At 39.6% G+C, this 19,282-nt stretch overlaps 1 protein-coding gene across 1 annotated transcript in view; it reads right to left on the reverse strand.

Annotated features, from left to right (window-relative positions):
* Nucleotides 1-19,170, reverse strand: part of DDX43 (DEAD-box helicase 43) — a 27,110-nt gene extending 7,940 nt beyond the window's left edge. Inside the window, exons 1-14 of the mRNA XM_026795937.2 lie at nucleotides 16,729-19,170; nucleotides 16,114-16,169; nucleotides 15,612-15,744; nucleotides 14,168-14,275; nucleotides 13,540-13,621; nucleotides 11,181-11,337; nucleotides 10,977-11,095; nucleotides 10,567-10,677; nucleotides 7,855-7,996; nucleotides 4,268-4,368; nucleotides 3,442-3,529; nucleotides 1,823-1,950; nucleotides 1,111-1,220; nucleotides 247-385 (exon numbers count right to left, since the gene is read on the reverse strand). Coding sequence (XP_026651738.2) covers nucleotides 247-385; nucleotides 1,111-1,220; nucleotides 1,823-1,950; nucleotides 3,442-3,529; nucleotides 4,268-4,368; nucleotides 7,855-7,996; nucleotides 10,567-10,677; nucleotides 10,977-11,095; nucleotides 11,181-11,337; nucleotides 13,540-13,621; nucleotides 14,168-14,275; nucleotides 15,612-15,744; nucleotides 16,114-16,169; nucleotides 16,729-17,047 — 1,793 coding nt within the window. The 5' untranslated portion in view covers nucleotides 17,048-19,170. The remainder of the gene's footprint in view (nucleotides 1-246; nucleotides 386-1,110; nucleotides 1,221-1,822; nucleotides 1,951-3,441; nucleotides 3,530-4,267; nucleotides 4,369-7,854; nucleotides 7,997-10,566; nucleotides 10,678-10,976; nucleotides 11,096-11,180; nucleotides 11,338-13,539; nucleotides 13,622-14,167; nucleotides 14,276-15,611; nucleotides 15,745-16,113; nucleotides 16,170-16,728) is intronic.
* Nucleotides 19,171-19,282: the final 112 nt, after the last annotated feature.

Here is a 19,282-nt window from a genome sequence, read left to right on the forward strand (position 1 = left end):
AGCTTTCAAACACCCTTGATTCAATAACAGAAAAGCGTAAAACTTGCTTGCCTTCAATTTAACAGTGAATTCATTGAAAGACACAAAGCAGTGTGTTTCTAGAACATACTTTGATAGACTGAAGTCTGGACTCCCCCATCCCACATCACCTGCAGTCTCTAGAATTTGTCAAGAAAAACACCTATGTTGTGCATAAAACATAACAAAACACTGATAACACATGACTGTTTTCTGCTAAACACTTACCCTGCTCTTCCAGTACGACCTACTCTGTGAACATACTCTTCAATGTTGCGAGGGAAATCGAAGTTGAAAACGTGAGTAATGTCGTGCACATCGAGGCCACGGGATGCCAAGTCAGTAGCCACCAATATCCGAACTTTGCCTACAGTTAGTATGACAGGAAGTGAACAGGAGTTTATGGAACAAACAGAAAACATATTGGTTTTCTAGCTTATAATGCACTTAATATTCTTAACACAAAGTAAAAATATGCTTGTTGAATGTCACACTGAGTTAGCGCCAAGAACAAACTGGTAAGTAAGCACCCAAAATGTCATTTTGCTACTATTTGCATGTCACCAGTAGAACAGCAGAGTGCAGGAAAAGTAAGAAATATGCCTGGTTGATAAAAAGAGTCTGTCCAAAGAACAAAAACTTTAACAACTATATTCTCAGCTGACACTCTTGTCACAGCACGAGTCTTTTATTAGCATGTGTTCAAGTAACTCTGAATTGTGTTCACACAACCCTACTAGCATCATCTGGAGCAGGACTGTTTCACTGAAAGCACCATCATCTGACATTTAAATTTACCTTTCTGTAGACATACAATGCCAATTTTTCCAGAAATGTCAAAAGTAAAATAAGCCTTACTTAAAGAGATTGCTCTTCAACAAAATTTTGAATGGCTGGGAGTTTAATAATTTAGTTTGCTGGGTCTTTTTTTGTCAAACAACTAAGGCTTTCTTTAAAATTTTCTATAAAATTCAGAGCTCTTTAATATTTTAACTTCTATAGTACTAGAGAGAATGACACTTAGATAAATTTTGAACAGAAAAAACATTAGAAGTCTGGCCTAAACAAACCAGTACTTCAGTACAAACTCACCTTTCTTGAAGTCATCCAAAGCCTGTTCTCGATCACATTGCTCCCTGTTGCCATGAAGTGACTGTACTGGAATTCCTTGGATACCAAAGTCACTTGCCAAGTCATCAGCCCTAGGGTGAAATAAAGCAATGGCTCTTAAAACAGAATAAAAAAAAAAGAAATAAAATAGTGCAGCAAATAGATTTAAATCAAAAGGACAGTAATGTGACAGCAAAAGCTAAATGTGTGCCTAAGGACAAAATGTTACCTAGGTCAGCTGATACTTATTATAAAACAGGAAAGCAAGTCTAATCCACATAGAAATGTTTAACTTTATTTATACTTTAGAGGAATACTAGATTATTTTTGTGTTGTTGACTCAAAAAGTTCAAGTATATACAATGACCACCCCCACATCAATCAGGTGTTGCACGCACCAGAGGTGTATGAAAGTAAACAGTACATCACATTGATGTATCCCCAAGAATCCAAACATCCCACTTGAGCTATGTGAAACTGAGACTTACCACCACCATTAATGATATAAAAAAAAATACAAACTGCTAGTCAGTCTAAAGGAAGAAATAAATGAAAAAAAAATAATACTAATAGCAGAATATTTTTGAGAAGAGCTATTACACTTGATAGTTCTTATGTGAACTAAGAAACTATTCAGTATTTCTGTTAGGAAAAAAAACCCAAACAGAGATGATACTGGGAAGTGATTACATACGTAAGCTTTTTGCCCACAAAAATGATGACCTTATCATTTGGCTTCATAGACTTAATGAAGCTATGCATGAAAGCTCTCTTTTCTTCCTCGGGGATAACAATAACTTTTTGTTGCACTGTGCTTACTGCCTGTCAAACAGCAAAAAGGGATGTTAAGTAGAAACAGATTACAATATTTTTTTCTGTTAATTACCATATTGCCATGTTATAAAAGTAGCAATATATGATACCATAAAAACCCCTATTTTAATATGTATCAGTTTGGAGTTCAAACAATGCATAGTTCTTACTTCCTCGTTGCTTTAGGAGAATAATAAAATTTACCTTTAAGCAATTTGCCAAACCATTTATTTGCAGAGATTTAACGGGTAGCGATTAGTGAGGTGAAAGAAATATATTAGTAGTGAAAAACACATTTAAGTTCTTTAATTTGCAAATATTTCGTGTTACTCCAGAGCAAGTTGGAACAATGGCAATCTTACTCAAAATTACAGGCTTTTAAAGATGCTGTAAATCTCTTTGAAATGATCAGTTCTAAATATTCCAATAACAGTTCATAAAAATATTTACTCCATTACCTCTGAAGGTTACCACAGAATACCTAAGGTATAACTAAGATAAAAAGCCTAGACATTCTCGTGGCATGGTATCATGACCTTGTGGCAAGAGTTGAAGATTCAATCAAGTAGATAAAGATTGTCTCTTCACAGGAACCCTCCCCCCCACCAGATTTGTCAACTGGGAGAAGCTCCTGTAGAAAGACATTAATGCCCTAGAGAATAGAGCTACAAGAGCAGTTGATGTCTTTCAAATTCTAATCTTGACAAGAACTGCCCTTTGATAAAAGTGTAGTTCTGAACAGAACAGACAAAAAGCACACTTTGTCTCTATTTCTGCTGAAAAGTGTACTGGATACTAGGTTTCCTCATTCCCTGTCACTAAAAAAAAAATGGAACTGAAAAGGAAGCTTTCCTAAGATCTTGGGCAAACTACTGTTCCTGTAAATTCTGCTGGTATTGAAGCCAAATACACACAGCTGCACAACAATGACAAATAAACAACTACATCCACACTTTCTGGACTTTAAAGACAGTTCTTACTCTAACACATACTTGCTGCTATAGACAAGTGTCCTCCAAGAATTTAGTACAAAGCTCCCACTCCATTTGAGAAAGATACAGGTAGGAAACACGAATTTAGATAAGGATTTGTATGCATTAGAAAGAAGATCTTCAGAAGGAAAGCCAAATAAAGAACAAGAACTTGCTGAACCAGAATTAAGGTTGCAAAACCAAGGGATCACACAAAAACATTTGGCATTGTGAAGTAGAACATTCAATATGATTGATACTTGTTCACCTATGTCTTCTACTGAAGACATAAGACTTCCAGATGTTGTTACAGCAAAAATATTGGTTTCCACTTTTTAAATTTTTCTGAACTTTTAAGGAAACTTTAAAATAAATAGCACAGAGCTGTTTCTTGAAAGCTCAGATTGATTACAAAAGATACATGCTTTTACTTACATACAGTTAATTATAAGTAAAACATCTCCTGGCTTAAACATAAATTCTTCTACAAAAGGAAGGGGAAAAACCAAACAAGAACAAGACAACTTACTGCTAAGTCAAGAGTGCCAACATACACAATCATGGGATTTTTCAAGTAGGATTTTGCTAGGCGTCGGACACCATCAGGCCAAGTAGCACTGAACAGAAAGTGAACAGGAAAACACACACACATGAGAATAGCATGCCAAATCTTCTCCAATTCATTAATTTCATCATATTCTTCTTTTCTTTCCTTTCTTATACACCAGTGAAACACATGCAGTAACAGTATTGACTTTAACTAATCTTAAATTAATAGTAAACAGCACTTGAGCTTAAAAGGTCATTTTATTGGTTAAAAGTACAGGCAACAATTGTGGAACCTTTCCAGTGAAGCCTCAGCTGAGGTTAGTTGTTGAACAATACCCAATAAGCAAGCTTCTAGGCTGCTTTCTTAAACAACAGCTTAAATGCAAAATACAGGAACCAAAATGATTGTTGAGATATTTGATTGTTAAGTTTCCAAAAGCTGCATAATTTCAAAATTAATCCAGGTACAGACTAGCACAGATACTGAGCAGAAAGTCAGGAAATACATTTGGTCCCAGAAGGAGAACTGTAAGTTGGCATTTTAAGTTGATATGGCAAATTCCAGCACTCTGAGGAAACCTTCCTTTTTTTGGGATAACTCAACTGTCTTTATATTTGATGTAAAAAAAGCAGAAAAGACAGTACAAACTGAAAAAAAAAAAAATCTGTCAAATGACTCATCAGGACTGACTAGACCAAATTAGAAAGAAAACAAGTAAAAATTTAAATAACTGACACATTTGTTTTGAAATTGACTTGTTCAACAACCTTATGTTTGAGTCCTGAGCACAATCATGTTTAGATACCTTGTCATAACAGTTTGTCTGTCAGGACGCACATCTATTAGGATCTTCATTATCTGAGGTTCAAATCCCATATCCAGCATTCTGTCAGCCTCATCTAAAACCTGCTCAGAAACAAAGTTATTTATTCTGCCTAGTTCCTCAGATAAGGGTTTGTTTCAACAGGACAATACACAGAAAAAGATTTTAATGGTAACTGTTTTAATTGCAGAATCTTCTCCATAACTTACTGCAAAACCTGTTGAACTTGTATTTTACCTCTTGAATTTCCTTGACAATTTTTCATTCGCTATTATATTTGCAGGCAAAACAAGAAAATTCACAGTTCCTTTAAGAGCATTTGAAGTCAATAAAACAAAAAAACAACTGTTTGTTTTACCAATAATTAGGATGATGGCTAAAACTAAGCACAAACTAAAAAAAAAACAAAATCAAAAAACCCATAACCAATCAAACCCAGAGGGGAGCAACCTGCTCAACACACATAAATGGCTTGCAATTTTAAGGGGAAATCTCATTTCTACCTCATAAGATATCTCATACAGGACCAAAATATCACTTGTCAATTTAGTTCCTCATTACAAGTAGGAAAAAGCCAGAGCATACATTCTGACACACACTAGGACATGGCACAACTCCCAGAGTACAAGCTTGTTTTGTCTGGTAAAAAAGGCCAGAATTGAACAAGAGAGCTGGAGGTCTGAGAACATCTCTTTGGAACTAAAATGCTTTCTAATATACAAGCACACTTGTGAATCTTTTCAGTTTCATACAAAGAAACAAGACTGACATCTGACACTCATTTATTTTCTTTGATTTATAGAAACTCTATTTGAAAAGTAAAGTTACATGGATTGTGTTTTTAAGTATTGACAATTTCTAGACACTTAGGTGGAAATACAAGGCATTGATGATAATCTCTTTCTACTGTCCCAATTTTGCTGTTCCATTAGTCTCTGATATTTTATTATATTAAAGGGGTTTAGTACATTATTTATGTAAATCTCTGAAATAACCAAAAATTATCAACTGAGAGACAAGACAAGAATTCTATTTCTTGGTTTACTTCTCTTTATTTTTAGGGGGCTCATGGAGGTGTCATTGACTAATGACTTCTAATAGAACAGCAAGGCTGAAACATCACTAACTTTACGTAGAGTTGGCTGCTATGCCTTTTTCAGCAGTAGAAGTTTTCTTTGCTATTAAGGTCACTTGCTGCAGAGGGAAAAGGAAGCATCTGTGCCTAACTGATGGATCAGGTAGCTGAAATTTACTTTTTTTTTTTCTGATAGCTGCTTCATTAAGAAGGTTGTAATATATATCAGGTAACTATTAGTACCAATTTTCTCAAATGTGTCACAACCCCATCCTGGTTTGCAATCTAAATGCCCTTCAATGCACATAATCTTAGGTTTCTTGTTATCTTTAAATATACACGTATTTATTTGTTTGTCAATATTGCTCATTTCAGTTCTATTTCTTGGCAAAAAATTCTTACAAGTCAGTTCTTCCTTTGAAAATTATTTCATTTCTTCTTTCCTTTCTTTTAAATCAGTTATTGATTAGTTTAACACCATTTTTTTGTATTGAAGAATAAAAGCACTGTTGCAATCTACCTTTTACAGCCTCCTTCATGATTTATATATATATATTTTTAATTACACTTTGTTCTAAATGTTTCCCAATTATTCATGCACAATTCCAATTTCCTTCCTTCTCCTTTATCAGCATGAAGTCCAAAGAATTAAGATTACTTCATCAGACTGCTGATGAATGAATACTGATTTACACTGAACACAGGCAAAAAAAGCATATTTTCATATGACATGTATTTTGAACAATCAAAAGGCTGTTTATGACAGAATCTACAACATTACTTCTGAAAAACAGCAGTCTATCTTGAATAAATGGCTTCCTAAAAATCTGAATCAAGACTTGATCAACTTGATGGTTCTGTCAGGCAAGAAGAGAAATTCTAACCTCAAATTCACCTTGGGTCCAGTACCTAATTAGACATAATTACCAGAGCTTGGTTTTTTGTTGTTGTTTTGCTTTACTGAGGGGTGGTACATTTAGTTGGGTTTTAACAATTGTATCCCAGAATCTGACCTTGGAAATCCTTTGGGAAAGTATTCTATCATATTAGCAAGTAACACTCAGCTTACTTTGGGAACCTTCCTAAGACTCAGTAACATCTTTAAATGAAAACTGTAAATGAAGCTCTTTAATGAAGAGTGTTCTTCATCCAAGATGGAAATGTGAAATCTATTATCACTCTTTTTTCCTAAAGCAAGGCCACAAGATTAAATTATTTGTTGGCTGAAAACTGACAATGAAGCTCTAGAAATAGAAAGCATCATATATATTGAAAAGCACAAGAAACAGGGATAAATATACAGCAAGATTACACAAAGATAGAATTTTCAATGTCCAATTTCAATGTCCATGAGGCTATGGTAGCACAGAATTCCCTTAAAGTCTGAGGCATGAGACTTAACCATATCACAATATATGGTTCTTGCATTGGTTCTTCTGAAAACATTTAACTGCTAGTGTAGCAACAAAATTGTCTCTCCTCCTGCTTCACATCATCATATTTTTCAATTTGAGAGTTAATTCTTTTTAGCAATGTCAAACTTCAGTATATGCTGCACATACTGGAACATGCTTTTGGTTCAATACGCATGGAGCCAGTGTGTGCCTGTGGTATGACTATACTCCACCTTGGCAGAAAGATGATCTATGTTCCTATAGTTCTCAGAATGCAGGTTTTCAGGCCCTGTTTTCCTCCTGCTCAGCAATTACATGTGAATCTTCTACAGAATGCTACTCTCCTGTAATAAACTTTTTTCCCAAATGGCCAAATTTATAATGATGTTATACCACCACTGGCTTTGCCAGTAAGCTCACAACTATCACTTAGAATTGGAGCTAACTTGTTACAACATGGAGAGACTTTAACTCTCACAGAATAGTGGGGTGGACAGAGAGCATGGCCAAATTGTCAAACTAGGCAACAATTCGCAGACAAGTTAGAAATAAATTGAATATATAGAAGCATTTTACAAACAGCAATGGTCTTACCTGTTCAGCACAGGAAAAGGCAAAAATGAAATGAAGACGTAAGGATTATAATAACATTTATAAGGTTGTTTTCCCGCTGAGATCAAAACAAAGTCAGCCCCCCAACATTGAAATATCTGTGTCTGACTCTGCTACCACACAAGTTCTAAAAAAAAATTGAGACACTGGTAACCTTTAAAAAGAAAGGGAAAAGACAACTTCAGAAAGGCATTTCATCCATTAGTAACTAATCCTGACAAAATGAATTTTAGAATGCCATTACTGAAAAAACAATTTAGTATCTTAAAAATGATTGCTGTGCTAGAAGCCTATTTTTCCTAGGGAATATTTCATATCTGCAGTGCAATTATAATAAGTATGAATCATCCCTGCAACACAATTTCAGTGTTAAGCTGTATTGTAATTAATACTTTGGAAGTTTAAAGAAAACTCCATTAAATCTTAAATTAAAACTGAGTCAACCATTTCCCAGCTGGTGCATTACTCATTGCGTATCAGTTACTTGCCAAATATGTTATGCTCTTCAAATTTATGAAGTTGTTCATCTGAAGATCATTCAGCCTGCCAGGAGTAGCAATAACAATATCCACACCTTTGGTAACCATGTCTATCTGTCCTTTTCGGTCCCCACCACCATAGACGCAAATACTGTAAAATAAAAGTTTTACAGACATAGTGTATTGAATTTCAGCTAAAGTCAATGCTTTTCAAGTAAATGTCACCATGTTGCTTTAAAAGTGTCACCTGGGATTAACAAGTGTGATTGACAGTATTACAGTAATTAATAAAATTAACACTGAATGACATTCCCTCAACAGTTCAGCAATAGTTTTCTGCTGAAACTGCAGTGAAAAAAATAATGAAAGGGAAATAGCTCATATGTTTTGGGTTGTTCTGAAAATATTTACACAAAAAATAGATGAACATATGAAAGGATGCACGATTTTCCTAACAGTACCATCAAAAGTGATATGTTTTGCAGTTGGGGTGACTGTAAGACTTATTCTTACAGACAGAGCGCTACACAAAGTTAACAGAGACCCCTAAAAGCACGTTTCAGAGTACAGTAATGTCTATTTAATTGCTTAAATGAAGATCTACGCTTAGCAGGTTGGTGGATGAAACCCGACTGCGGAAGGAGCTGATACACTCAGGAGAATTAGGCTTTTACCAGAAGAACAACAAAGGCTAGAGAAATGGGCTGATGAAAATACCATAAAGTTTAACAACAACAACAAAAAAAGAGATGGAATATACCCCATGACTCAGGGCCAAACAAAACATTACAAAAAGATTTGTGTGGGCTAGAACCTGAACATTATTCAGCAAAGTAATCTCTTAGAAAAGAAAGCCACGCGTGTTCTATGGAGAAGGTAGCAATAGGAAGTGTAAAAACAATATTGGTCCATTAGAGGATGAGGATGGTCACCTCACAAGCAGGGACAAAGACAAGGCAGAGCTGTTTAACATGTTCTTTGCCACTGTCTTCAACACATATGATGTACCAAGGGGATTCCAGTGCCCTGAGCTGGAAAACCACAATGTGAGAATGATCCACTCCCAGCTGAGCTGCAAATTATGCAGGATCTGCTGCTCCAGCTGGATTTCTACAGATCTATGGGGCATGATGGGATTTGTACAAAAATTCTCAAAGAGCTGGCTTATGTCATTGCAGTCTCTCTCAATGATTTTTGAGCGGTCTTCGGAATCCAGAAAGGTCCCTGATGAAGTTATGAAGATTATTCTGGGAGGTATTGACAAACACCTGTAAGACAATGTAGTCACTGCCCACAGCCAGCACAGCTCTGCGAGGGCAAAGTCCTGCTTGTCAAGCCTGACTTCCTTTGATGACAATGTAACCCACCAAGATGACTGGTAAAGCCAGTTGATGTAACCTGTTTAGATTTCAGTAAAGCTTTCAATACTATTTCTCACAGTTTCCTTCTGAACAAAATGTCAAGCACACAGCTGGATGAAGACACTATGGGATGGGTCAGCAACTGCCTCACAGGTCAGGCCTAAAGGGTTACAAAGAATGGGGTGACATTAAACTGGTGACCTGTCACTAGAAGGGCCCCATCCTTGGCCCTCATAACATCTTCATAAATGACTTGGAGGCAGGAATGGAAGAGGTAGTAAGCAAGTTCACAGACAATACAAAACTGGGAGGAGCAGCTGGCTCCCTCCAGGGCAGGGAGGCCCTGCAGAGGGACCTTGACAAATCAGAGGGCTGGGCAACCACCAACCACATGAAGTTCAATAAGGCAAAGTGCTGAATTCCACACCTGGGATGGGCAACCCTGGATGTACAGACAGACTGGGACATGGGATATTGGAAAGCAGTGCCAGGGAAAGGAACTTGGTCAATGGCAAGTTGAACATGAGTCAGCAGTGCCCTGGAGCCAGGAGAGCCAACCCTGTCCTGGGGGCATCAGGCACAGCATCACCAGCTGGGCAAGGGAGGGGATTGTCCTGCCCTGCTCTGCACTGGGGCAGCCTCACCTCGAGTGCTGGGGGCAGTTCTGGGCACCACAATGTAAGAAAGACATTAAACTATTAGAGAGTGTCCAAGGAGGGCAACAAAGATGGGGAAGGGCCTTGAGGGGAAGCTGTGTGAGGAGCGGCTGAGGGCACTGGGCCTGTTCAGCCTGGAGGAGACTGAGGGGAGACCTCACTGCAGTTACAGCTTCCTTGGGAGGGGACAAGAAAGGGCAGGCCCTGATCTCTGCTCTGTGGTGACAGTGACAGGACCCAAGGGAATGGCCTGAAGCTGTGTCAGGGGAGTTTTAGGTTGGATATCAGGAAAAGGTTCTTCACCCAGAGGGTGGTTGGGCCCTGGAACAGGCTCCCAAAGGAAGTGATCACAGCACCAAGCCTGATCAAGAGTTCAAGTGTTTGGACAATGCTCTCAGGCACATGGTGTGACTCTTGGGGATGTCCTGTGTAGGGTTAAGAGCCAGATTTGATGATCCTTGTCCCTTTCAACTCAGCATATTCTGTGCGTGATTCTTCTCAGCTGTCAACTCAGAAGGAAAAGAAGCAGAAAAGCTTCCTAAACTTTGACCATGAGATTAGTCAAAACATAAATTCTGAAAACTGGGAAAATATAAACCCTGCATTTACTACTATCTTCTCTCCTCTTAAATGCAATTATTGGAGTAGGTATTGGTAGGAGAAAAAAAGATACTATTTAACAAGCCAGTGAAAAGCAAGACTACCTTTTAATTCCTTTGTATGCATACTTTGAACACTCTGCCTCTACTTGAAGTGCCAGTTCTCTAGTGGGAGCAAGTACCAACATTCCAGGCCCCCCACGCTGATCTTTGGATCTGTAATAAAGCATATTTAGAATGTTGGTATACAAGGATGGGCAAAGTCCATCATGCTTGACACTGAACATTTTTATATTGTTCTAAACTTCTCCTGTACACTGCTGCTAATGGAATGCTAATTTGTCTATGGTGACAAATTTGGTGCTTATTCCATGAGATTTATATATAATTTTTTTCAATACATGATTTTTATCTTCATTACTAGAAAAATCATCTCAGGAGTTGGGTGCAGGAGGAAGTAAGTGCAGGGGGAAGTATTCACAGCTAAACAAATCCAACCTGTGAGCAGTCCTTACATTGGCTGTGAAGTCAAGTGAATGAATCCAGGCATTAAGTATGCTAATGTCTTCCCAGTACCGGTCTGCGCTATCCCAATAAGATCAATTCCTTGCAGTATAATTGGCCAAGCCTGGGACTAACATAAAACAACAAATACTTAAATGCAGTCTTCATTTTTCTCTTAAGGTTCAGTTAAAGAGTCATAAAAATTGAAGACCTACCTGAATTGGTGTAGGCTTCTGAAAACCAACTTTTCTTATATTGGCCATAATATCAGGATAATGCTCAAATACATCTTCAAATTTACAAACAGGATTGGGAATGCAGCGCTTTTCATCTTCTTTCAAGTCATCACAAGTTATATTATTATTTTCTTTCCTATATAAAGTAGTGCAATTGTTTTAAAGTCTCATTATCTGAAAAATTGGAGCTAACATAAAGGACTGTGTATCTTAATTTTTTTAAACTCCTTGAACAAGAAAAAACAAGTTCAGGCTCTTGAATGGGACTGAACTAGTCTTCTACCTTTCTTAAAAGATTTTCTATAGGAAAACTTCTCCCAAAGATATCAATAACCATTTTTTCTTAAGAACAACTGATTTGAAGTTATATATGGTTATTAACATGAACTGCACTCCTATCAGGCTACAATTATACCTGATTACAAATTAAGTAGGTATGACAAATTTTTAAACCCAAAGACAACCCAGAATTCAGATGAATTGCTTCAACTCAACAGTCAAAATTCTATATTCTGACAAAAATCTCCCCCAACTGTTTTCAGGGCAGCTGCCTGGATACTCTAGAGAATACCAACTTAACAATTTTGGAAAAAGAACATGACCAGTAAGACACGCTCAAAAAAAAAAAAAAAGCTGGAACAACAAGCCCCTAAAAGCAGGCAAAACCAAAATCACTCAACTCATATAAAAGACTATATTAAAAACTGCTTTTCCAAGGCTTCCTCCAATTTAGAGCCATTAATATGTTGTCCTAGTTTCAGCCAAGGGCAAAGACAATTTTCTCCCACTGGTGAGGACGGGAGATTGAAGCCATGCGGGCATGGCTACATTGTTACTCTGTATCACCCAAATCATCACTGGGGGTGAAGGGGATTTTCACTTTCCCGGAGAAAGGGGGTGTGGTTTCCTGTGGAAGAAAAAGGAACAAAATGACCATGGAGTGTTATTGCCTTCTCCCAGGAGAGCAAATGGTGATTGGAGAGGTGAGGTGGTGTGGAAGGTCTGACCAGCAGGCTTGGCATCATCTTTTTTTGTTATCTCATGCCTGAGGAAAAAAACGTGGGCACGGACTTCCATGAGCATTTTTGCATGCAATCACCTTTTATACAACGTTTTTATTAGTGCTCTTGCTGTTTTTCTTATCTCATTGATGTTTTCCAGTAAATTCTTATTTCAATCTATAATCTCTGCCTTTTTGTCCCTCTCTTACCAAAGGGAGTGAGGGAAGGGAGTGGTTGCTTAGAGCCTAATTTCCATCTGGTTTTAAACCATGACATCTGCATAAGCATACTGATCTCAGTCCTGTACTCCTCTGAAGATTCCATTCAGTAAAAACCTTTTCTTCAAGTAGGGTGTAAACTAGGAAAAGAATGAGCAATTCAATTTTCCCTCATGTTTATAGAATTATTATTTTGGTTGTGTCTTTTTTTTCTTTAAAGCAAATGGATTAGATGAAGTAGGAAAAAAATTCCTTTATCAGACAAGTTCTATTCCTCAATACAATTTTTTAACCTACAAGAACAATGTTCTGTAATTTTCACTAGCTCTAACAACAACACATCCATATACTTTAAGGGAAAAGGTGAAAGCATCTGGAAACAATTCCATGCTTTGCTCACTGTGGTAAAGTTTCTCTGGCATGCAAAAAAAACCAGACATCTTGCAAAAAGAAAAGTAATAAAAAGCTAACACTTCAATAATGTTCACTGACTTCATTAGAACTACTAAAGAGGGCTGTAACTATTACCAGGGCCTGAACCAAACCACTTGAAACAGATGATGTGTTTTCCTTGCAAGGTACTGATATACGTTGCTGGATCAAAATAAACAGATGTAGTTAACTGAAGCATGTACTCACCAGGATGTGCTTGTAAAAACAAGACAGATAAAAAAGGAAGACAACAGTAACAAAAGTTGGAATTTGGTTTGAAGATAGTTTTGACTAAAAAAATGCAGGGGAAAAATTGCAGCCAAAACGTATCCAACCTGTGAACAATTCTATTTGGAAGGACCTAGAAAATGTGAACATACTGTCTTATGAAAGGCAAAGAAACAGCCAAAAAAGTCAGCGAACCATTATGAAATTTTTCTTTCTGAAATTCAACTAAATCAAACATTTTTAGAGAAGTAGAAAATCCATGAGGTTATTTTTCCAGACAACTAATAATCTCATCTGCCAGTTGTTTCATTCCCAAGACAGAGTTCTTGAAAAGATCAAATTGCTACAAGACCCCAGAATTAGAGTCTCTGTCTCAGTATTTCATCTCCCACCTTCTAGTCTCTCTAGTTTAATAGTGATTTTTGCCAAGCAGGTGATTCCCTAAAGAAATGATCTTACCGCCACAGTTCCACTTCTTCTTGTGACATAGAGGCAGTCCTGGCTGATTCTTTGTAGAAGTTTTTCTCAATTGGAGGCAAGCCTTAAACAACCAGAAAAATCCCACTCAAATCAGCAAAAAATAATACAGAGTCAATGTAAGTCTGCTAAAGCTTAAGATGGAAAGCCCAGGACCCAGAAAGTGCCTTGAGCCAGAAGACTAGCTGGAAGTGATGGAAAACCACTGCTCATGTAAAAAGATGAGGGCTGAGACAAACACTTCAATATCTGCAAAAAACCCACTCCCCCACTTTTAAAGTTCTGAAGTAATATCTACATACAGTAGTATATTTAACAACTCCTAGTTTGTTTTTTTTATTTTTTGGTGGTCACATAAAAAACAACACCATTTTCAAAGGGTGACATTCAAAATACCACAAGAGTAGCAGGTTTAAGTCTTGGCACAGTAATCAGCATCCCCCATGACCATGTTGAGAAATGCTAACATGGCCAGGTCACTGCAAATACGTCACTAAGCTGGGCTCTGAAACATTCAGTCATCTCAAAGCAAGTATCAGAAAAGTTTAAGCACTCCAACAGATTTGTCACATAAAGACAAGTATAATACAATCAAAATTGTAAAACTAACCTGCCCACTTCATAGATTCATATTTGGCCCTGTTTTCTCGAAGAGAGGCCCAGTTAATTACTGGTTTCTTTGGGTTATTTTCAGGCTTGATAATGTCCAAGGTTTTTCCTGCAGAGTTAGTAACAAAATGCTGCTGTTTGATGGAACAAACATGGGGAGAAATCTCCTCTCAAAACAAACATGTTTTCTACTGCATGCCTCATATATTTTAAATATACATGAAACATCTATATAAGTGGAAAATTATTTCCCAGATCTCTGCCCTGAAACATTGCTAAAATGTGTACAAATGCAGTTTTGATAAAAAAAGGGAAACATTTCAACATCCTTAGCTACTTAAAGGAAGTAATGACATGCTTCTCCAGCCATAAACTAGGTTTGTTGTGCTGCAAGGTTTGGAAAAACTTGTGAAACCAGTAGATGATGTGCAGAGACAAAGCTTTAACAGCTAAAAGAGCAAAGCCTAAAGCATCCAACAACACCACAATAAAGTCTAAGTCTAGTTATATTCTATACTTCTCTTTTGATGAGATTAACACATCCTAAGTAAGTGCAGTTTAACCTGAAGATATAAATAGCAATTCAGTTGTGTGGAAAATTAGTGGAAAGGCAGGAAACATAAGGATAACACTGTCACAAATCCAAAGGTAGCTTTAAATATTTCTAGTCTCTTGAAACATACTCATCCACCTTCTGGGACACTTCTAAAAAGGAAACACACAACTACTCCAGTCCTTATTCTAATACTGGAACATAATTCCTGGATCCCTTCCTCCTCATCAGAGCATCAGATCAACAGTTGTGGATGGTGTTTGCCTGTGCAAAAAACTGTTGGGAGCACATACAAGACATACCAATAATATAGGCAGCATCCAAACATACAAAAATGATTTCTATATCCATGGATTTCTATATCCATGTAACACAGCTACCACAGTAAAGCCAGGCATGAAGTGCAACACCAAATCTTGAGACATTAACATCCCTTGAAAGTAGTAGGAAGTCAGCATGATCAGCAGGCCGTGCTATGATCAGCACTATATAGACTGTCTTTACAAAGGTTTACTGAATTGTAATCCTCCACAGATACCAGATTAAAACTTGCACTAGAGCCAATACTGTTATTTTGGAGGAATCAAACTGATAAAGCAAGAACCAAGGTGGTATAACATTCTGCATCCATAAAATTGTTGAAAACACACAAGAACTGGTTTTCATGGAATCATGGCAGTTTGGTGGGAGGAGGAAACTGTCCATAGTTAAAAAAAAGGAGGATATCTTGGTATTTCTGTTTTAAGAAGGTGCCATTGCCCAAGAACAAGGTTTAAGAGGCTTAAGTTAACTTACTTGGCAAAATACTAACAATATAAAAAGACTCCAGGAAACTACCAAATATATAGAATACAATCAATAATATTTTTTCCCCCAACCTCACATTTCTTACCTTTCTCTGTCCCACCTCTAACATAGTTTTGTCCAGAACTTGTAATAAGATTGTCAATCAACATCTTGGCTTTGTTTTGCACATCAATGCTGCCAAAAATCTTTACTTCAGATTCATAGGTTCCTCTTGTAACCTATGTTCAAAAACATCACTGAATTTTTTTTTCCATACTGCAAAGACAAACATTATACAAGAACACATACTGAAAACAATTTTTGGTCTTTTTTCCCTGAAGTTTAACTTGTTCTATGAAAAGATAGATTTATTTCCTTCTAAAAGAAAAGGAAATAAATGCAAACTTAAGGAAAAAAATACTTTTTTGTATTTTCACATAACATCCAAATTGCACCCTCAATTCCACTTTCTTTACACCAACTCTAAAACAGTGGCATTATTACAGCTATTGTAACACCCTTAAACTTCCTTCAAATGGTTTACACAGAAACAAAACCAAGTATGTCCCCAAAAAGCCCATTCCTTGACAACATACAGCACATGGTACCTTTATCCTGGAACCTGAAGAATCCTCAAGTTCTTTAATTTTAGTTCCACCCCTACCTGTTATAAAGATACACAGCAGGTATTACAGAGATTTAGGACAAACTGCCCAAACCTAGACATTAATGGTATGTATTTTATTTGTGACCAAACCCTGAGACTTTCATATGAGGGCGTGTACCTACAAATAAAAGCACTTTTGACATCAAACCGTTGGAGACTGTAGGTAACTCTTCTGTCAATTAAACAAATGCAAGGTTTGTATGTAGGGGAATGCCCTTCAGTAGAAGAGATGGAGGAGTAAAACTAGATCCAGAGACTGTCACCCTTCCTCCATGTGACTAGAGGGGCTTCAGAACACTTGCACACTGCTGGCCTTGAGAAACAGACATCAACTGAAACACTTTAGGGTGGACAAGTTTCCCTGGCGAGTGGCAGACACTGCAAGAGCAGCCTGCCGTGCCCAGGTGGATGGAGAGAGCCGCACTGCGAGGGCCCCTCCGCGGCCAGGCCGACGGAAGGCAGGGACGCACTCCCTCAGGGCACGGGGGGGACCGGCTCCTCCCCACCCGCTTACCCCAGGGGTCAAGCACCCGGCCCAGGGGTGCACCGACATTACCTATGAGAGCCCCGACCAGGGCGCTATCCAGGAGGAAGCAGAGCGGCGCCACAGAGTCCCGAGCCTGGCCGGCCGCAGCTCGGGGCGGCCGCTGCCGCGCCGCCCGCCTCGGGCCGCCGGAGCCTTCAGCGCCTCGCGGCTCCCACCCTTCCCCTCCGGCATTCCCCGTGCCCTTCCCCCATCGCCCGCCGCCCTCTCCGGAGCCGCGGCCCCACGAAGGGGTGCTGGGCGACCAGCACAGCGCCCCGGCAGCAGCGACGGCCCGCGGCCAGTCCGGCGCGCCCAGCTCCTCATCGCTGCTCGCGTCCCAGTCCGACATGGCGGCCACACCCGGCTCGGCCGCCCATGCGGAGGAACTTGGCGCGTCTCAAGCCCGGGGCGCGCTGATTGGCCGGGGCGGGCCGCTCTCTGAGCTGTGATTGGCTGGCTCCGCAGGGGGGGCGGGGCTCTGTGGCTGACCCTGCTGTGTTCTCGGGGGATGACGGAATAGGTTCGGCTGCAAAAGGCAGCATCGCGTCCTACCCGTGATCCAGCAGCGCCCTGTCAAACAGACCTGGCACTGAGTGTTTGACACCATGCCACGTGCAGTGGTTCCTTAAGCACTTCGAGCATACTGACTCCCCCGCTCCCTGGACAGCCTGTTCCAATGCCCACTCACTCTTTCTGCAAAGAACTTCTTCCTAATGTGCAACCTAAACCGGCCCTGGCGCACTTTGGGACTGTGTCCGGTTGCCCTGTCACCGGTTGCCTGGGAGAAGAGGCCGACCCCCACCTAGCAACAGCCTCGTGTCAGGCAGTTGTAGAGAGCCATAAGGGCCTCCCTGGGCTTCCTTTGCTTCAGGATAAGCAACGCCAGCTCCCTCAGCTGCTCCTCACAGGACTTGTGCTCCACACCCTTCACAGCCTTGCTCTTCTCTGGACTTGCTCCAGCACTTCAGTGTCTTTCCTGCAGCGAGGGGCCCAGCACTGGAGAGAGGACTTGAGGTGTGGCCTCACCAGTGCTCAGTACTGGAGGGTCATTGCCCTGGTCTGGCTGGCCACACTATTGCTGATACTTTCTGATTTCCTCCCCGCTCCTCTGCCAGCACAGGGGAACCCTGGGTTGGGCTTAGCTGAGGAGGAGGAGGAGGCAGCAGAGGCAAGAACAGGGTTGAGAACATGTGGGAAGCAACAAAGTCTATAGGGTGGAAGGGAAAGGCAGGCAGCCTCAGGGGAGGCAAGGGAGTGAGAGTGGCACTGTGTAATTTTGCCAGGTGCCCAGGCGGGTGTCATGTTGATACATTGCAGTCTGATTTTTTTAAGCAAAGTCATAGTGCTTAATCTCAAATGAAGCCTTAATGATGCTTTAATGAAGTTTTTATGTTCATTATGACTCAGTGTACTAAAGCTGATACAATACTGGAAACAGAATCACAGAATGGTTGAGCTTGAAGGCCTCTGGGACCCATCTGGTCCGGCCCCTCTGCTCAAGCAGGGACACCAAGAGCCAGTTGCCAAGGTGGCCTGTGACTTTCTCCAAGGACAGAGATACCACAACCTCCCTGGGTAAACTGTGTTTACCCTCCCTGGGTAAACTTTGTTACCATCACTGTGAAAAAAAATAGAGAAAACCAAATGAAAACAAAAAAGAGCTAACATGCCCCTTCAATTACACAAAAAAATGCCAAATGGGTGTTTAAATTTCCTTGTTAGGTAGGGTCCTGAATTCTTATTGCTCAGAGCTGAACACGGAACATTTATGCATGTGTCTTTATGGATACATATCACCACTTGTGCCTAGTTGTGGCAATCTGCTGGGTAACCCAACAGGGAAAACTACTTTCTGCTGTCTTCTGAGCCTTGCCCAACAGCTCTGTGCACACAGGAAGCAAGGCTGCCTGCTTTAACACAAGAAGAGATTGCGTACGTTTGCTTCTCCCTTTCTGGCAATCGCAGCTTTAAATTTCAGTATCTTAAGGTGATGTTCATCAGAGAGGCTGGGGATCACCTGCACATTGAGATATCTGGGTAACTCCACAAAGGCAGCGACTTCAGCACAAGAAGAGGCTCTATGTATTTAGCATTTTACACTCAAATAGTGAAGCTTGTCTTCAGCCAGCCTGTAGGAAGAGCGCAGTGGTGAAAGGAGGCGTGTTGCAAATGAGTGGTTCAGGTTTGGTGCAGTAACATTCTACTACAGCAACTTTCACAGTCAAATGCAGAAGAAACAGCTTCACCTAGGCCTCATGTTAAACTGAGATGACAGATGTGCCTTCCATGAGAAATCCTGCTCCCCACACAGGTCCCTGATTGCCAACACTGAATCCATTGCCCTTTATCAAACAGGGAAGGCAGCAATAACTTCCAAACTCATTTTCATAGCACAGCTGCAACATTAAGTGAAAGTAAACTGCTGTAAACAGTTACCAGAAACTGAACATGTCAGACTGGTTTCTGCACATTTTATTCTAATAAACTTCCTTTGTAGTGTTTTGGTGAACAAGCTTAATTGTTTTTTCTTACCTGATATGTGGTCACACCATACAATCTTTTATATAAGGAAAAAACTCAGTAG

This window comes from Zonotrichia albicollis, chromosome 3 (assembly GCF_047830755.1).
Source record: "Zonotrichia albicollis isolate bZonAlb1 chromosome 3, bZonAlb1.hap1, whole genome shotgun sequence".
Taxonomy (NCBI): domain Eukaryota; kingdom Metazoa; phylum Chordata; class Aves; order Passeriformes; family Passerellidae; genus Zonotrichia; species Zonotrichia albicollis.